Source organism: Punctularia strigosozonata, assembly GCF_000264995.1.
Source record: "Punctularia strigosozonata HHB-11173 SS5 unplaced genomic scaffold PUNSTscaffold_2, whole genome shotgun sequence".
Taxonomy (NCBI): domain Eukaryota; kingdom Fungi; phylum Basidiomycota; class Agaricomycetes; order Corticiales; family Punctulariaceae; genus Punctularia; species Punctularia strigosozonata.
The window spans coordinates 2,651,355-2,665,881 of record NW_006767434.1 but is presented as its reverse complement, the minus strand read 5'-3'; the positions used below and the strand labels follow the sequence as shown (position 1 = coordinate 2,665,881).

At 52.8% G+C, this 14,527-nt stretch overlaps 6 protein-coding genes across 6 annotated transcripts; 3 read left to right on the top strand and 3 right to left on the bottom strand.

Moving 5' to 3' along the window:
• Nucleotides 1–466: 466 nt before the first annotated feature.
• Nucleotides 467–1,533, top strand: PUNSTDRAFT_60356 (uncharacterized protein; the record flags this gene model as incomplete). Its single annotated transcript, XM_007380503.1, has 3 exons — nucleotides 467–667; nucleotides 723–1,162; nucleotides 1,218–1,533. Coding segments are annotated over 3 exons (957 nt in total), but the record flags the coding sequence as incomplete, so codon positions are not given.
• Nucleotides 1,534–1,729: 196 nt separating this feature from the next.
• PUNSTDRAFT_131225 (uncharacterized protein) lies at nucleotides 1,730–2,255 on the bottom strand (the record flags this gene model as incomplete). The annotated part of the gene is made up of 4 exons (XM_007380502.1): nucleotides 1,730–1,780; nucleotides 1,858–1,912; nucleotides 1,978–2,150; nucleotides 2,205–2,255. 4 exons carry the CDS (start codon nucleotides 2,253–2,255, stop codon nucleotides 1,730–1,732), a joined length of 330 nt encoding a protein of 109 aa, XP_007380564.1.
• Nucleotides 2,256–3,914: 1,659 nt separating this feature from the next.
• Nucleotides 3,915–6,175, top strand: PUNSTDRAFT_59957 (FAD/NAD(P)-binding domain-containing protein; the record flags this gene model as incomplete). Its single annotated transcript, XM_007380501.1, has 7 exons — nucleotides 3,915–4,446; nucleotides 4,501–4,627; nucleotides 4,846–5,027; nucleotides 5,095–5,267; nucleotides 5,325–5,691; nucleotides 5,747–5,885; nucleotides 5,938–6,175. The coding sequence occupies 7 exons, from the start codon at nucleotides 3,915–3,917 to the stop codon at nucleotides 6,173–6,175; spliced, it is 1,758 nt and encodes a 585-aa protein (XP_007380563.1).
• Nucleotides 6,176–6,517: 342 nt separating this feature from the next.
• On the bottom strand, nucleotides 6,518–8,113 carry PUNSTDRAFT_118619 (uncharacterized protein; the record flags this gene model as incomplete). Its single annotated transcript, XM_007380500.1, has 4 exons — nucleotides 6,518–6,890; nucleotides 6,947–7,395; nucleotides 7,446–7,938; nucleotides 7,998–8,113. The coding sequence occupies 4 exons, from the start codon at nucleotides 8,111–8,113 to the stop codon at nucleotides 6,518–6,520; spliced, it is 1,431 nt and encodes a 476-aa protein (XP_007380562.1).
• A 226-nt stretch (nucleotides 8,114–8,339) lies between these two features.
• On the bottom strand, nucleotides 8,340–9,657 carry PUNSTDRAFT_111337 (voltage-dependent ion-selective channel; the record flags this gene model as incomplete). Its single annotated transcript, XM_007380499.1, has 5 exons — nucleotides 8,340–8,369; nucleotides 8,422–8,584; nucleotides 8,636–8,913; nucleotides 9,192–9,566; nucleotides 9,622–9,657. The coding sequence occupies 5 exons, from the start codon at nucleotides 9,655–9,657 to the stop codon at nucleotides 8,340–8,342; spliced, it is 882 nt and encodes a 293-aa protein (XP_007380561.1).
• Nucleotides 9,658–10,335: 678 nt separating this feature from the next.
• PUNSTDRAFT_61161 (SNF2 family DNA-dependent ATPase) lies at nucleotides 10,336–14,359 on the top strand (the record flags this gene model as incomplete). Its single annotated transcript, XM_007380498.1, has 19 exons — nucleotides 10,336–10,431; nucleotides 10,485–10,559; nucleotides 10,612–10,807; nucleotides 10,856–10,953; nucleotides 11,005–11,620; nucleotides 11,676–11,765; nucleotides 11,829–11,881; nucleotides 11,935–11,976; nucleotides 12,026–12,200; nucleotides 12,260–12,428; nucleotides 12,480–12,664; nucleotides 12,723–12,792; nucleotides 12,845–13,004; nucleotides 13,060–13,214; nucleotides 13,264–13,330; nucleotides 13,381–13,486; nucleotides 13,542–13,659; nucleotides 13,716–13,819; nucleotides 13,869–14,359. 19 exons carry the CDS (start codon nucleotides 10,336–10,338, stop codon nucleotides 14,357–14,359), a joined length of 3,066 nt encoding a protein of 1,021 aa, XP_007380560.1.
• Nucleotides 14,360–14,527: the final 168 nt, after the last annotated feature.

Here is a 14,527-nt window from a genome sequence, read left to right as displayed (position 1 = left end):
GGGGCGACCGAATCCGGCGACCCGATTTCCGCCCCCAGAGCCGAGCTCTGCCCGCGGGTCCGTAATTCTCACGGTTCGGTCTTCGTTTCCGCGTTCGCTTGGTGGAAGACGCCGGAGCCACAGCGGGGCAGCGCTCATCTCTCTTCGGGTCTGCCTCATGGCCATGACCCAACACATCAATCCGGCCATGCCTCTTCTCTGGATAGCGCTCATAGTGCTTCTTCCGTATCAATCACGAGCTATCGTTATGCCAGGATCTACTAGTTACGGGCGGCGATGGAGGTCCCGGTGAGGACGAACAACTCGAGAATGGCCCCCTTGTCGATAGCGACGAGCTCTAAGCTACGTGAGGCTCGCCCAGACGGATCTCGCGTTTACGACGCGGACGTCGATGCTCAATGGTGCTACGATAGGTGCGGCATAAGTGGGGTATACCTGACCGTAACCTAACACTTTGGTTCCCTATAGTTTTCCCCACGGAGGGTATCTTTTGGCCATTGTTGCTAAAGCCACCTACCACGCGAACGAAGGCAGAAATCAGCCTGACATCCTGCATATTTCAGCCAGCTACCTGCGCGGCGTTTCCATCGGCCCTTGCGAAATCCATACACGGCCACTTTCCGAGGGCAGTAGTTTCCGCTACGTAGAGGCCGAGCTACACCAGAGGGTATGTTCTGCCATATGTTGGCCATCAACCATAAGTCATCGCCTGCGGAACGTAGGGTCATGTCAGGATCAAATGCACGTTCATCTTCGGCTCGCTCGGCTCCGGAGCGACTGCCAATGGTCCACCAGATCAAGTACGCAGCAGGTTGAACATCACTCCGAGCTCTCCTTTAGCACGACATGTCCCGTTATCACACCATCCGTCGCGGGCGATATCCAGTCCTACCATGCCTCAGGCTCGTTTCCGTACCAGAGTCGACTGGGCGATCGACCCTGCTCCACTCAAGCGGAACAAGGCCCGATCCCGTACGTTGATCACGGGCAGCGAAAGGCATGGGCTACTTCCACCCGAGGCTGGCGGAGGCTTGGAATGGGCGGCGTGGTTCGACTTCACGGACGAAGATCTGGTTCTCGAGCAATCGCTCATCGTCTTCTTCTCCGACGTCTTTGGGCGAACGCCGGATCTGTACTCCGCCGCAGTGGGCAAGGGCATCGGGTCTGTGCTCAATACCGTCTGACGTCGTGCTGTGGCTGAAACGACCTACTTGCAGCGATGAAGTATATTATTCATATACAACCCTAGCACTCCACATCGACTTCATCTCTCCGTTCCCGAAAGACGATCCCACTACGTCCAAGCGATCCGTCGGGTTATACTCTGTGGGCAAGTTCATGCGGAACGGTCTGCACGACGGATGTGTCGAGATTTGGTCATCTCCCGGTCTTATCGGAGCCGGCACCGAGTCAGATGGGTGGCGGGAGAAAGCTGTCTGTCTTGCGACAGCATCGCAGGTGACTCTGGCGCATCCATTGGGCAATAAGCTCAAGAGGCACATTGAGAAGGGACGAGAGGAAGCCAAGCTCTGAGGAGCTGATCCTGCACATATAGACTTGGCAACAGCCGCCGTGCTACGCACTAAGTGCGTTACACGGAGCTTATACCCTAATCTAGGTTTCATGCACTCCACGGACCACGTTTTAACACTCCCATACAAGCATTCCATATCATGGACGATTTATATATGTATACTGCTGCTCGGACCGGACCGTGTACGCGATATCTTCACTTCTCAAGTCCCTTGATGTTGCCATGATAGAACAAGGGTGTGGGGGGCTATTCGTCATGCGCATCCAATATCGTCAGTGATTGTCGATGATTAGTTTGGGATCAATGTATGATGGGTTGCTCACCTTGGCGAGCAGATTCTGCGTCTTGAACTCGTTCATGATGTCTGAGGTCATATGCCTGTGGACATCTGGTCATGAGTGGCGACAGCATGGGCCACCGTATTAATGGTGGTCCACACTCACGCCTTCAACGCGTCGCCGTCTCTAAATCTCTCCCATGTAGCGAAGACATCACCGTCAGGGGCATCGCGGGCAAACGTGTACTCGAGCGTGCCAGGCTCGTTCTCCTTCGCCCAGGCCTTCATCTTCTCGATCCACGACGCGAGCGTATCACCCTGACCCGGCTTTGCGTGCAGCTGCGCGTGGCGGCCCTATGTCAACCCATGTCTGGACGGCTCCGTGGAGCGCACCTGAGCATTGATTACGATCTCGCCCTCGATGTGCTGCCAGGATGCACTCATATCGGCGGATCTCGAGTAGTAGTGTCTGGGGCGCCTCATCACCCCCTTTTATGTACGTATACGTACTGCTTCTTAGTCTGAAGATGTTCCCGGAGATTGTATAAACTTCCGACAACTGTGAGCAGGCGCATATGAATTGCTATCTTTGCCCCGATGTTTTGGCATGGAATCAAAGGTGTATCGTATCTTTCCCTTTGTTACTGCGGCGGTGCCGTTCCATATCCTTCAAGTCCATCAGAATTCGTAGAATCATTCGAATGTCATGAGTACTGAAGCCTAGTAAAGCTTAAGGATGCCTCTTCCTTACGTGGGGAAGTTAGATGGGTTCACATGTAGCAGTGAGTTTATTGCATAGCCTGACTCTAAATTTACAAGTTCGTTCTTCTGTCACGATTGCTTTCCGGTTGCCGTTGAGTATGAGCGACCGACTGAAGAGCGAATTGCATCAAATCTGCTGAAGATATCATTAGGGGCCCGCTCCTGGCAATCGGTAGCCTGGTTTTTCCAAGCGGTGTTCACCTCGGCACCGCTCGCGGTTAGTTGAAATCTCAATCATGAACTAGGGATTCACTAGCGTCGTTCCTTCACCGGGCGGTAGCCACAGAATAGATGCACAACTCCAGCTTTAGTACAGAATATAAAATAGCGATAGAGCATCCACCTTCACGTGCGGCGCCTACGCAGGATTTCTGATGGTCAACCTCCGGCGTAGAAGACCAACCATCGATTTATTTCTGATCTTTGAAGCAAGAAGGGGGTTGATCACAAGCTGGTTACCCGTCCTGTGAGACTGCGAGTGAAGGGCTCGAAGCTGATTTTAGCATTTGGGTGAGATGAGAAATGCACGTCTGGCAGGGGTCTTCGCATCTCTTCGACGTGATTGCAGTAGGCACCAAGACAGATAACCCAATGATCAATCCGCGCGATTGCGAACTGAAGAGTCTTCGCACGGTAGCATACCTGAGCTAGCTCGTGCGGCGGTCGGCACGACAGCTGAGCTGGTTGAGGTTCCCAGCCTTACGAATTCGCACGCATACCAGTTTACTCTTTGAGACTTCGCTGCATTCTCCGAGGGTACGGTTTGGGACGTGTCGCAAGCAACAAAGCCGCGGATATCGGCGATTTAGCGCCCGAACGATTCTCTATTTCGAATCCCACAAGAACTCCACCATCTAACACATGGGCCAGAAGTCGATTCAGAGGTCGTTCCCCATAATAAACAGAAGACCACTCTTCGTGCGCGGTGCAGTACGTGCATCACGATGCCGGTTCTCTGCGGCTCCTGTATGACCATGGAATGTTTCTCATGCAGTCAGAAGCTGTCCCAGTGCGAGCATCAAGCACCGTGCGCCGTTCTGAGCACTGCCTGCTCGTCCGCATCAACCCAGGGGCTCGGGAGTTGAGGTCTTGCTAATCTTGTTCCATTTTCTGTCGCTCAGCGACTTGCGGCATGCCGGCACTTCGAATCCGATAAATTCATAGGCGCAGAGTCCTTTGTGAGCCACTCAGTCCCTCAGACCTTCAGGGAAACATGGCGACCGACGCACCTGCACCTGCGACAGACATACTGGCGATTGCGACCAATTGGCTTGCACAACTTGAGAAGGCTGGTGCGAGCGCAGATCCCGATCAGCTCGCTGCATTATTTCTACCTACAGGATGGATGAGAGGCATGTCTGCATTCTTTGGCAAGCATATATCGCTGAACCTGGTCCAGATCTTCTATGTTTTGGGTGGGACTTCCACTCACTTGAAGGGCGAGAGAAGATCACCTCCTATCTCTCCCAACCACGCGAAGGCAAGGGCGAAGCAGTGACACGTTTGGCACATGCTCGCCTCAGCGATGTGAAGATTGAGACAACTTCGAGCCTTGGTCCTCCTTCGCCTTTTCCTATCCCTGGCGCCCCTGCCGGTGTGGTCGGGGTGATGTCCACCTTCACATTCAAGCTTGCGAACCCAGATCGCGTCGGGCGTGGGCTCGTGCGACTGGTGCCGGATCCGTCACAACCAGGTCCTGACGGCGGGCCAGGCTACAAGGCCCTGACTCTCTTCTTGAATGTTGAAGACTTTGTTGGGCATGAAGAGCCTAAGGAGCGTCCAACGGGCATTTTCGATGGCCACAAGATACCTTGGCCCGAAGTCAGGGCGCAGCAGATCGCAAGTACCGAACAAGATCCAACAGTTTTGATTGGTGAGTAATGGCATTGCGTCGTTCGGGTGGCCACAATGACTCGTTCTTCCGTAGTGGGTGGGGGTCAGGCAGGCATGATGTGTGCAGCTCGTATGAAACAACTGGGCATTCGTGCTCTGGTCATAGAGAAGTCGTCAAGGGTGGGCGATGTTTGGCGTGCAAGGCAAGTGCCAGAAATAATGTGCAATGCCGTCAACTTCATCTGGTTTTTATGGACAGGTACCCGAACTTGTCGCTGCATACCTCAGCACACCACTGCGCTAGTAAGTAAGGACATATCGAGCCCGTTTCTCCATCGATTGATTTTATACTGCGCAGTGTTATATCATCCATACCCGTGGGCTGCCTTCTACCGTTGCGCCTCATACGAGAGCAAGGTGACTGATGCTTCTGCGATAGGAAAACGTACCCTAAGTTCGTGCCGAAGGACATGGTGGCTGACTTCCTTGAAGCCTATGCAGTCGGCCAGAATCTCGTCCTGTGGACATCTTCTACTGTACTCTCCGATCCGGCCCCGACGTATGACGAGAAAACCGGAAGATGGACGGTGGCCATCCAGAGGACAGTCAAGACCGCAGACGGTCGTACGTTCTCCCGACCTAATTTGCGCTTCCACTATTATGACGCCGAATCCCGTTCCAGAAACAGGGTCAACAATCGTCACCATTAACCCGAAACACATCGTCATGGCTACTGGAAACGGCAGAAAACATATGCCGACATGGCCAGGCATGGAGTCGTTCAAGGGTGCACTGTATCATAGTGATGATCACAAGGATTTCGACAAATGGGCTGGGAAGAAGGCAGTAGTAGTCGGCGCTGTGAGTACTATACCATCCTTATCGATCACGAATTGCGGGCTCAAACGGTGTTATTAGTGCAATGCTGCAGGCGATGTTGCGCAGTCCTTCCTCTCCCCGAACCATAGTGCCGCCGAGGTTACGATGGTACAACGCTCAGCGACATGCGTAATCTCCTCGCGCACCGCAGACGCTGCCATCTTTTCCGTCGCTTTCGCCGAAAGCCGTGCTATAGAGGACGCCGATTTTGCGAATCACAGCATGCCTTACCGGCTGGCGATGAAGTTCGCTGCAGGAGGCGGAACAGCCCGCCTTAAGGCAATGGACCAGGATATTCACGACGGTCTTAGAGAGAAAGGCTTCCGGTTAACATGGGAAGTCGAACCGGGTAAGGGTGAAGTGGGTCTCATTGGCTTCTTCTTCGAGAAAGTCAGCAGTGGCACCTGTAAGTATCGGCGTTGCGTATCGACAGCTCCCAAGCTAATGCTCGGATTCCGCAGTGCTTGACTTCGGTTGTGCGCAATCCATCATCGACGGGAAGATCAAGGTCAAGAGCGGCGTTGACATCGATCATTTCGAGGACAACCATGTTGTTTTCGCAGACGACTCACGCATTGAAGCCGACGTCGTCGTTCTTGCGTATGTACTCTCAGGGATCCTTCTAGCGCCAGTCGCTGATGTCAAACTTTAGGACTGGGAACAAGCCCATCATCACCAACGCGATAGACCTGTTTGGACCTGGTATCACCGAGAAAATTGGAAACAAGGTCTGGGGCCTCGATGCCGAGGGCGAGCTCACTAGGTGTTACCGCCCGACAGGACAACCTGGATTGTGGTTCGCGCCAGGTGCATTCCAACACTCCAGATTTTTCAGCAAGCACTTGGCACTGCAAATACTCGCTCGCGAGCTCGGTTTCGTCGACGAGTAAACGCCAACCTGATTCCTGGATCACTGTGTTATTTGTAGACCGGTTCATATTGTTGCATGTCTGTAGCCGTGGGGCTGTCAATGCTGCTGATTGTGGTGGAGCGCGAAACCGAACGCGAATGGAGATCAATTGCCGGCGCAAGTGCTGTGCTAGACAATATTGCGAAGTTCGGAGAAGGTCCCAAGAGATGCCTGTCATATCTGAGGAGTCCACGGCGGGATCTTTCGAAATGCCCATTTCATGAACTTTTATGGGTTGATCTGAGGTGTGACGGGTGGACGTTCATAGTACTGCCTGGGAGAAAGAATAGAGTTCATCCCATTCGAAATGGAATAAGGCAGCTTAAAGCATGGGCCATTCTTCAAATGCACCCATACCTAAGCGGAAGAATCCGACCGTCCCCGCATCCACGACGGCGATCACAATGTTCTTCTTGCCTTGCTTGAGGGCTACAAACGGATTTGGCCTTGGGGCGGGTGTGGGTACTTCAACGACGCGTGAAGGCGCAAACATCTTAAGGAAGATACGGCGCAGGACAGATGAGAATAAAGGCAATCGGTCGACGGATGGAGGCGGGTCCTTTTTATTATCCTGCTTGGGTGCAGTCTGTGTGTTCAAGATATTCCTCTTACGAGGCATGGGCGGTGGTAGCTCTGGAAGGACGTCAAATAGCGCACGGAGCTCACGAAGCGTCGGCATCGGCGTCGTCCTCGCACTGTAAGGGGCCCATTGAGTTAGGTTTCGCATGATATGAGCACGTAACGAACATACTCTATCACAACAACGGAGAAGTCTGGCTGAGGCGGCGCAGTCTTACGGAACGGGGTGGATGGCTTGTAGAGGTTGTAAAATATCTCGTAGGACTGGCTGATCGCGCTTTTTTCGTTCTCGGCCTTATCCTGGTTGGGGTTGTGACAGAACAGCGGGATATTATGCCCCGCGGGTATGAGCCTCAGTGACTTCAGCAAGGAATGATACGTCAACTGTGGACGAAGAGGTTGCCACCAGTCTAGCGCCACGTTGCGAGCGAACACGTCCAGGAACATTCCTAAGGTTAAGGAGATAGCCTTGCGAAAGCGCTGCATGATCGAGCCATTCAGGTCTGGGAGGTGCTCTTTGCCGAGAGCCATTAAGGAGTAAGGAGGGGGAGCTGGATACGCGGGCGACGGTGGTCGCGCTCGAGTCACGACGTATCCAAGTCGCTTGAGGTAAGCGTATACCTGAGAGACTTAAGTTCAAGCACAATTGACAAGAGGAGGTAACTACTGACTTGGTACTTTTCCAATGTGAGGTCCTCTCTTCCAATCATCTCGGCGAAAGTCTGTTGAACACTCATTGGAGCGCCAAGCAAAGCATCTTCCGAGTCGCATTGAACGTGAATCTTCTGGTCGAGATGCTCCTGATACTTCCAGCAAAATAGAGCACCTCTTTCCACTAGATAGATCGTTTCCTCAGGTAGCAGTTCGATCCGCTTTCTGGCCTTGTCCTCCCCATACCCTCTGGCAACGGAATGCCCCATAGACACAAAATGAATTCCCCTGGACACCGTTACGTGTGCACGAGCCAGCTTTGGGTACCACACCGCGTAGCTGAGGTTTTTATTCGCGGTCGTGCGCGTTGCGCGAAGAGCGGTGAACATGGCATCGCGAGCGCGTTCGAGCACGAACGCCTGTCGACGTGTCTCTCCGCCTTCTGCTGGTTCATGATCCTTCTCTCCGCGTTTCGGGATTATTGGCCGATCTATAGATGCATATAAACCTTTTCTGCAAAGATGAATGCGAGGTCAATGGTGGGCAAAAGTGGATATGGCGTGAGGCTCAACGGAAGCTTGGTCCAATCTGGACCGCCGTCTTCGTCTCCTGATGACTCGACATCCTCAGCGTCCTGAATGTCTTTCCGTAGTATTGTCTCGGTGCTAGGCTCCAGATTATCGTCCATTTCGCCAGATCGCCAACCTGCAGACCCATATGGTGGCTGTGTTGTGCATTCAATTGCCGTTGCTCGTATACGTGACTGACCACGTCCGGTCCTCGCGAAACTAATATAATGACTTGAGGTAAAACGTGCCTGATACTCAGGAATTGCAAAGCGCCATAGTATTGATAACGGTTCACAAGCAAAATTAAACTCTCGCAGGCATTAGCGTACAGTGAAGTATAGTCTATCAACCCTCGAACGTGATACTTGCTCCAACCTGCGACCAACATAAGATTGATCAGGACAACGCGTGGAGTATAATAACTCACCTTGTGCGCGGGGCCGGTAGGGGTGACGTCGTTGAGCTTTTGAGTGTCAAGAGCTAATCCGAAGGTAGCACGGACACCGGGGCGGAGGGCTTGGGTGTAGCCAAGGGCAAGGATACCGTGGTTGTTGATCTTTGCCTTAACGAAGGCGGCGGCATCAAGGTATCTGCGACAAGGTATGTGAGCACCTCTCCCTCTGCAGAAGCACTGAACTTACGCCTTAGCACCGACCTCGAGGCTGACGGCACCTGCAGCCTTGGTGTCGTAGACCGCCTTCGCACCAGCCTCAACGTCAGGCGAGACACGGTGGTAGTACGAGGCCGCGAACGTGCTGAGATTGCCGAGACCGTGAAGGGCAACGGCGTATTCAGGTGCGCTGTAGCCAATGGCGGTCGCGTACTTCGTGACGCGGCCCTCAGTGACGTTGTACGAAGCCTCAGCACCGACGAGGAATCCGTCGCGGCCGAGCACGGTGTCGGCAATGAAGGTCGGGCCCTGGATTTTGGAAGAAAGACGTGAGCGTGAGCATCTGTGCGCGAGCAAATTCGAGCTTCGGATGCGAAATGCAACGGATCGCCGCTGCCGACCATCAAAATCGATCGTGACGGCATCCAAACGACCGCGCCGTACGCGCATCACAACTTTGAACGATTTCGACGGGCAAAGCAGAGTGAGCATCAGGCCAGACTCGCACTGGAGCGAACCGCTGAGCACGCAGTCGAGCACACTGCTCCGCATCACCCATCGCATCAAGACACGAAAGGCTCACTAACCTTGAAAAGATCAAGCGAGGCGCGCGAGTGCAGGCCGGGCTGCTTGTAAGTCGCGTTGATAAGCGCGGACTTCTGGCCACTGTCAGGGAGAAGAGCAGTCGCAAGGTCGAGTTTCAGACCCTTGGTGATGTAGTCCGAGAGTTCAACCTGAGACCGGAGCACGTTGGCGGTGGTCCAGGCCTGAGTGAACACAAGTCCGTTCTTCTTGTCGGTGTACTTGGCCTCGATATCACCGTTGATGCCGCCGGACTTGTTGTCACGGAGACCGGCGACCTTAAAAGTGGTGTTGGAAGGGGTCGCGGTCTTCACCTCGAGCTGGACACCGCTGGTGGGGAAGTCTTTGCCCAAGAGGTCGTTGGACGACTTGCCGAGGTCCTACGCGTCGTCGCTGATGAGATCGCGAGCACACCGCCGACCACGGGGAGCTCACCTTCCAGGACGGGGGAACAGGCTGAGGCAAGGACATGGTCGTTGGCGTTGGGAAAGGTGAGTTGGGATGGAGAAAACCGGAGGGAGGATGGCGAACGTGCAACGTCAACGCGTCGTAGGAGTTTCGCACGTAGCGTCAGGGGCATGCCCTATTATGAGAGCTTATTCTCGCGCCATCGTTTGCATCCTCAGCCACCCTTTGGCGCCGGCAGTCTTGCTTGACCAACACGCGTTTGTTTCCTTCGCCACCTTCACCTTCTGTTCTGTCTTGCTCTGTGTCGCGTCTGCCCCCATCTTTGCTTCGTCTCGATTGGACACCTACACCAAGACTCACACGGCGCTGTACGCGGCACGATGAGCGTCAGTCTCGCTTCGCGTCCTTAAATGAGTACGCGCTTATATATTGCTTGACAAATTCAGACCTCAATGGATGAGGACCAACTAAGTGATGTGGTCCCAAGCAACGTGATATCACGCGATGTACGTTCACTTCAACCTGGATTCCTGTTCACCAGCTCAATCAGCCCTGCGTCCATAGATTAGCGAAGGAGTCGGCGCCGAGAGCGAATACAGCGAGCATGCAGGCGCTGAGAGCGAACAGGACGAGCTCCAGACGGGGGACGACGCGCCCGAGGTCAGTTTCGGTTCCCCCGTTTTCTAGACAGGCCTGATGATCGCGTCGCAGGCTCCTGTGTCCCCGTCCAAGGCCGCACGGATGCAAAAGGCAGCAGAACGACAGGAGAAGAGGCACAAACGGAAGGCGGATGAGGGTACTCTGCAACTCAAGCGACAGGAGATGGATAAAGCGAAGGTTTGCGCGCTGCCTTGCACATTGTGGACGCGTATTGTCTAACGACCCGGAAGATCGCAGACGCTGTCAAACGCTACTCCTTCCTACTCGGACAGACAGATTTATTCAAGCACTTCGTTGACCTGAAGGTGTGGGCGTAGTCGATGGATCTACACTGCAATGTCTCAGAACTACTTTCAGCGAGCCCGTGATCCTGAGTATGCTGCCATGATGGATGCGCAGCCACAGCAGAAGAAACGTGGCCGTAAGAAGGCGGATGAGAAGAATGCAAGACGGAGGAAATCTGAGAAGGAAGAAGATGAGGAGATGCTCAAGGACGGGGAGCGCGCTGTTGATGGCGATGACCAGCCTTTCGTATTCGAAGAATCCCCTAGCTGTAAGAGCTTTGACTTTCTACCAAGTCACATGTCTGACTGTACGACAGTTATTCACGGGACCATGCGTCCGTACCAGCTACAAGGCCTCAATTGGATGATCTCACTTCATCACAATGGCCTGAACGGGATTCTTGCGGACGAGATGGTGGGCATGCTGGTAATTCTGTTGGTGTATCTGCGCTCATCTGGTATGCAGGGTCTTGGCAAGACGTTGCAAACAATATCGTTCCTCTCCTACCTGAAACACAATCTGGGCAGCAACGGCCCGCATATCGTCGTCGTTCCCAAATCCACTCTCCAAAACTGGGCTCGCGAATTTGAGAAATGGACTCCCGACTTCAACATCGTGGTACTCGCAGGGTCCAAAGACGAGCGTGCTGAAATCATCGCCAATCGCATACTTCCGCAGAATTTCGAGATCTGCATCACGACCTATGAACTGTGCTTGATCGAGAAATCGGCGTTGAAGAAGCTCTCTTTCGAATACATTGTTATCGATGAGGCGCATCGCATCAAGAATGTGGATTCAATCCTGGCCCAGATCGTCCGGAGTTTCTCATCCCGAGGACGGCTTCTTATTACTGGCACTCCTCTGCAAAACAATCTCAAAGAGCTTTTTGCTCTACTGAACTTCATCTGTCCGGAGATTTTCTCGGACTATGCCGATCTGGAAAGCTTCTTGCACAAGGACGACGAAACAGCAGAGGGTGACGAGGATAAGAGCAAGAAGGTTGTCGAAGCCCTGCACAAGATCCTGAGGCCCTTCCTATTGCGTCGCGTGAAGGCGGACGTGGAGAAGAATCTTCTTCCAAGTACCCTGTCTTTTCCCAGCGTCGTTGAGAAATACTAACACGATTCGTCGTACAGAGAAGGAGATCAACATCTATGTCGGTCTGACCGATATGCAGAGGAAATGGTACCGTTCCGTTCTGGAAAAAGATATCGATGCGGTTAACAGTGAGCGCAATCTCTCACTATTACGCGAGCGTCTTACTCAACATATCGGTACGATAATCCAAGGTCTCACGGGCAAGAAAGAAGGCAAAACACGGCTGATGAATATGGTCATGCAGGTAGCTGCCACTCGTATACCGGATTAAGTCTTTTCTAAACTATTGCACAAAAGCTTCGTAAAGTCACCTGCCACCCATATCTTTTCGACGGAGCAGTAAGTCATCCCGACGCTTCAGTACGTAGGCGTTACTGAAGACCGTCAGGAACCCGGTCCGCCGTATACCACCGACGAGCATCTCATCGAGAACTGCGGCAAGATGGTCATCCTCGACAAGTTGTTGAAGAGTATGAAGGAGAAGGGGTCGAGGGTCCTGATCTTCAGCCAGATGAGCCGCATGCTTGATATCCTGGAGGATTACTGCTTGTTCCGGCAATACAGTACGTTCGCGCGTCATACCATTGTAGGGTGGCTGTAAGACTGAACATCGTTATTTTAGAGTACTGCCGAATTGACGGCAGTACCGCGCACGAAGACCGGATAACATCCATCGACGAGTACAACAAGCCCGGCAGCGACAAGTTCATATTCTTGCTTACAACACGGGCCGGTGGTCTTGGTATCAACCTCGTTACTGCGGATATCGTTGTGTTGTATGATAGTGATTGGTAAGCATGGCCTCTAACTCTGATAAGACTCAATTTGTGACGCACTCCCAGGAATCCGCAAGCCGATCTGCAGGCCATGGATCGAGCACATCGCATCGGCCAAACCAAGCAAGTCTATGTCTTTCGATTCATCACGGAGGAGAGTGTAGAAGAGCGTATGCTAGAGAGGGCCGCGCAGAAACTGCGCCTGGATCAGCTCGTCATACAACAAGGAAGACAGCAGCAGGCAAACAAAGGTAAGCCCGACATGTTTTTGTATTAGACTAATTTTAACGATTTCCGGCGGTCGTTAAGCGGCTAGCAAAGAAGAGTTGCTGGAGATGATTACTCATGGCGCCGAGAAGATAGTCAACTCGAACGATAAGTGCGTCACCCTCTCCGTGTCTTCAAGTCGCGGTACTCATAATCTGTCTCAGCTTGATGGTCAACGACGATATCGAGACTATCATTCAGCGCGGCGAACAACGAACAGCGGAGATCAACAGCAAGTACGAGACACTTAACCTTGAAGACCTGAGCAACTTCAAATCCGAGGCGTCTGTACAACAATGGGATGGCGAGGATTTCCGTGGTGGAGTGAGTCCCTATGCATCTTATTCATTAGCCCTCCTGACACGAAAAACCATCATAGAAAAAATCATTAACCTTGAACATGTTATCGTTGTCGAAGCGAGAGCGCAAGACAAACTACTCCGTTGATAGCTACTTCAAGGATACTCTACGTGCCGGTCCCTCAAAGCAAGAAAAGCCCGCGAAGATCCCACGAGCGCCAAAGCAGATCGCTATGTCAGTAAATCCTCCAATTTAGTGTATGCTATGTTGAAACTCCCTACAGACAAGACTTCCAGTTTTTCCCCCCAAGACTGGCGGAGTTGCAAGAGAAGGAGCTCGCCGCGCATAAGGTCAGAAATCCCTTGCCAGACGCTCTTTCTAACCCTGACAGCATACATAGCGAGCTAATGACATTCCGGCTACGGCACGAGAACCACAAGGTCCTGAGGACACCCCGGAGAAACTGGAAGCGGAACGGCAAGCTGCTCAAGAGTTCATAGACCATGGTAATATCAAGCACCCCCATATGGATCAGCGCAAGCTGATGTGATCCTTCACTAGCCGAACCCCTAACTGAAGAGGAGCAGGTGGAGAAAGAACGGTTGATTGCAGAAGGCTTCGAGGACTGGAGTCGTCGTGATTTCCAGCAATTTGTTCGGGCCTTGGAAACCTACGGCTGGTACGGATCGGATCTGCTCGCTTCCCGGAAACGGCTTGGCTGACCGTATGACACAGGACGGACGATTACGAGCTACTCGCGACAGAAATTCAGGATAAGAACGCTGATGATGTTGCAGAGTATTATCCAGTCTTCCGAGAGAAGTGGATGGATCTCCCTGGTATGTGCCCTCGAGCTAATACCTAGTGGACATTCTCACCGCCACCCAGAGTATCCTCGGATAGAAGCGCGGATCAAGGAAGGTGAAGCGAAGCGTAATAAACGTGACAATTTAGAGAATCTCCTTGCCAAAAAAGTCAACTCGGTGCAATATCCGATGCAGGAGTTGGAGCTCAACTATCCGACGACAAAGGGCAAAGTTTATAGTGAGGAAGAGGATCGGTACTTGCTTTGCCGCCTGCATTACTATGGTATGCGGACGGAGGATGTCTACGAGCGCATAAAGAAGGACATCTCCGAATTCCCCGTCTTCCGGTTCGACTGGTTCTTTAAAAGCCGCAGTCCGACGGAGTTGCAAAGACGCTGCAACACCTTACTCGGTATGATCGAGAAGGAAGCAGAGCAGGAAGCCAAGCAGATGGCCGAGGCTAAGAGCAAATCGACCGCCTCGAGGGGCAAGGTTCGTTTGTGTTGTATATTCCCAAGGCCCATCATGATTGGATTGATTTTGCTCACAGAAGCGGGCCATCGAAGAGATTAAAAAGGAGGAGAAGGCGTCACGATCATCTACGCCGACTGGACGAGCATCGAAGAAGAAGAGGACATGAACGTCGAGGCATCTCGCTTTACCTTTGTACCCCTTAGACCCTTACACGCTTGAACACATCATATGTCATTCATCTTATTTCCAGATACCATGACCTAATTA